At 49.6% G+C, this 1,675-nt stretch overlaps 1 protein-coding gene across 1 annotated transcript in view; it reads left to right on the plus strand.

Annotated features, from left to right (window-relative positions):
* The first annotated feature begins 945 nt into the window (after nucleotides 1-945).
* LOC102206563 (olfactory receptor 10A3-like) overlaps nucleotides 946-1,675 on the plus strand; it is a 7,347-nt gene continuing 6,617 nt past the window's right edge. Inside the window, exon 1 of the mRNA XM_005754182.2 lies at nucleotides 946-1,356. Coding sequence (XP_005754239.2) covers nucleotides 946-1,356 — 411 coding nt within the window. The remainder of the gene's footprint in view (nucleotides 1,357-1,675) is intronic.

Genomic DNA, 1,675 nt, shown 5'->3' on the forward strand with positions numbered 1-1,675 from the left:
TCTTTGCTTAGGCTGCTGCCCCCGCGACCCGGCCCCGGACAAAGCGGATGAAGATGGATGGATGGATGGATTTAGTTCATGAAGCAACCACATATTTTCAATAAAACTGACCTTCTATAATAACACTTACCACATGTTCTGTCAATAAATTGCTGGGGTCTTCGTTGAGGTACACGCAGAGCCCCTTGATAATACATTGACGCACAAGATCAACATCATCCTGGCAAAGGGTGACAAGCAGCATTTTATAAAATTATTATTTTCCCGAAACTGTAGACACAAATTATGCACAGTAATAGTCATGGTCCTGGGTCGGTGACCCAGCGCTTTAAGTTTATTATTAGCATTTTCCAATTTATTATCATGATTATTATTGTTTGAGTTCTACGTGTTATATTCGGTCTGCCTCTTAGTCTGCCTCTGTATCTGTCTGTCTATGGTGTCACCCCGTCTGTTTGTGAATCTGTCTGTTTAGTTCAATGTCTTGTCTGGTTCCATGTGTCGGAGTTTCCTGTTTTATTGTGAAGGTCTGTGTCGTATGTAAGTGTGCTCAGTTTACGTTTCCCCTGTCTCGTCAGCTGTGATTTCTCCCAGGTGTGTTCCCCTCCTGTCTCTCATCCCTTGATTACTGCCGTCTGTGTATTTAAGCCCTGTGTTTCTCTGTGTCAGTGTTGCGTCGTACCCTCAACAAGCTGTGTGTGGTTTTCCTCTGTGTTGCCAGTGTTTTGTCTCCAGCTCCAGCTCCAGCTCAGTATTTCTGCTACAGTGTTTTAGTCCACCAGCATTTTTGTTTGTCTTTTGGTGAGTTTAGTTTAGTAAGAGGTTTTCCAGCAATAAAGCTGCGCTTTAAGTTGTACTTCTGTGTCTGAGTCCTGCATTTTGGATCCACCACCACTGCTTGCCTGCCTGCCACACAGCCAACTGTGACAGAACGACGCAACCAGTATGGATCCAGCAGACTCACTGAGGAAGCGCAGCTCAGCCTTTGACGGGACCCGGCTAGCGCTTGGAGGGCCTCCGTGCTGCCGTTCCTCACTAGCTGCTTACCCTTCGGTCCACTCACCTGCTTCTTCCCCCCGGATGCCCCGGTCTCACAGAAAACGCTCCCGCCGGTCCCAGGAGGATTACTATGAGACTGCGAGCAGCCAGCTTACACCAGCTCAAGCTTTCTACAAGATGTTAGGGATCATTATTGTGCCACCTGACTCACCCAGCGTTTCCACATCACAGCAGGAGCAGCCACAGCCGAGTCATTCTGCCAGCGCTGCTCCCTCTTCTACTTGGAAGCGGCGAACGTGCCGCCAGCACTCACGGCTCCAGCAGGAGCCTGGGACTCTTTTCGAACAACCGCCTAGGGTGAGTGACAAAGTCCCCCTACATTCGCCTTCTGTGTCGAGGGATAAACGTACCGTTTCCCCCAAGGCCGCTAACGTCAGCTTCATGAACTCTAGAACTCCTGTTTCTCCTGTTCGAGAAAATGACAGTATTCATTTTGAGAGCGATCGTTTCCGCTTTGGTTCAAAAGACTGTGCTTCTGATGCTCCTTCGGACCCAGGAGTTAAGACTGTTTCATCTGGAATTGTTTATTCTGGGGCTATGTCAGCTCAGTTAGCCGCCCGGCCCGAAGCTCAGTTAGCCGCCCGGCCCGAAGCTCAGTTAGCCGCCCGGCCCGAAG

The sequence above is a fragment of the Pundamilia nyererei genome, unplaced genomic scaffold, assembly GCF_000239375.1.
Source record: "Pundamilia nyererei isolate P.nyererei 1_Seehausen unplaced genomic scaffold, PunNye1.0 scaffold00518, whole genome shotgun sequence".
Taxonomy (NCBI): domain Eukaryota; kingdom Metazoa; phylum Chordata; class Actinopteri; order Cichliformes; family Cichlidae; genus Pundamilia; species Pundamilia nyererei.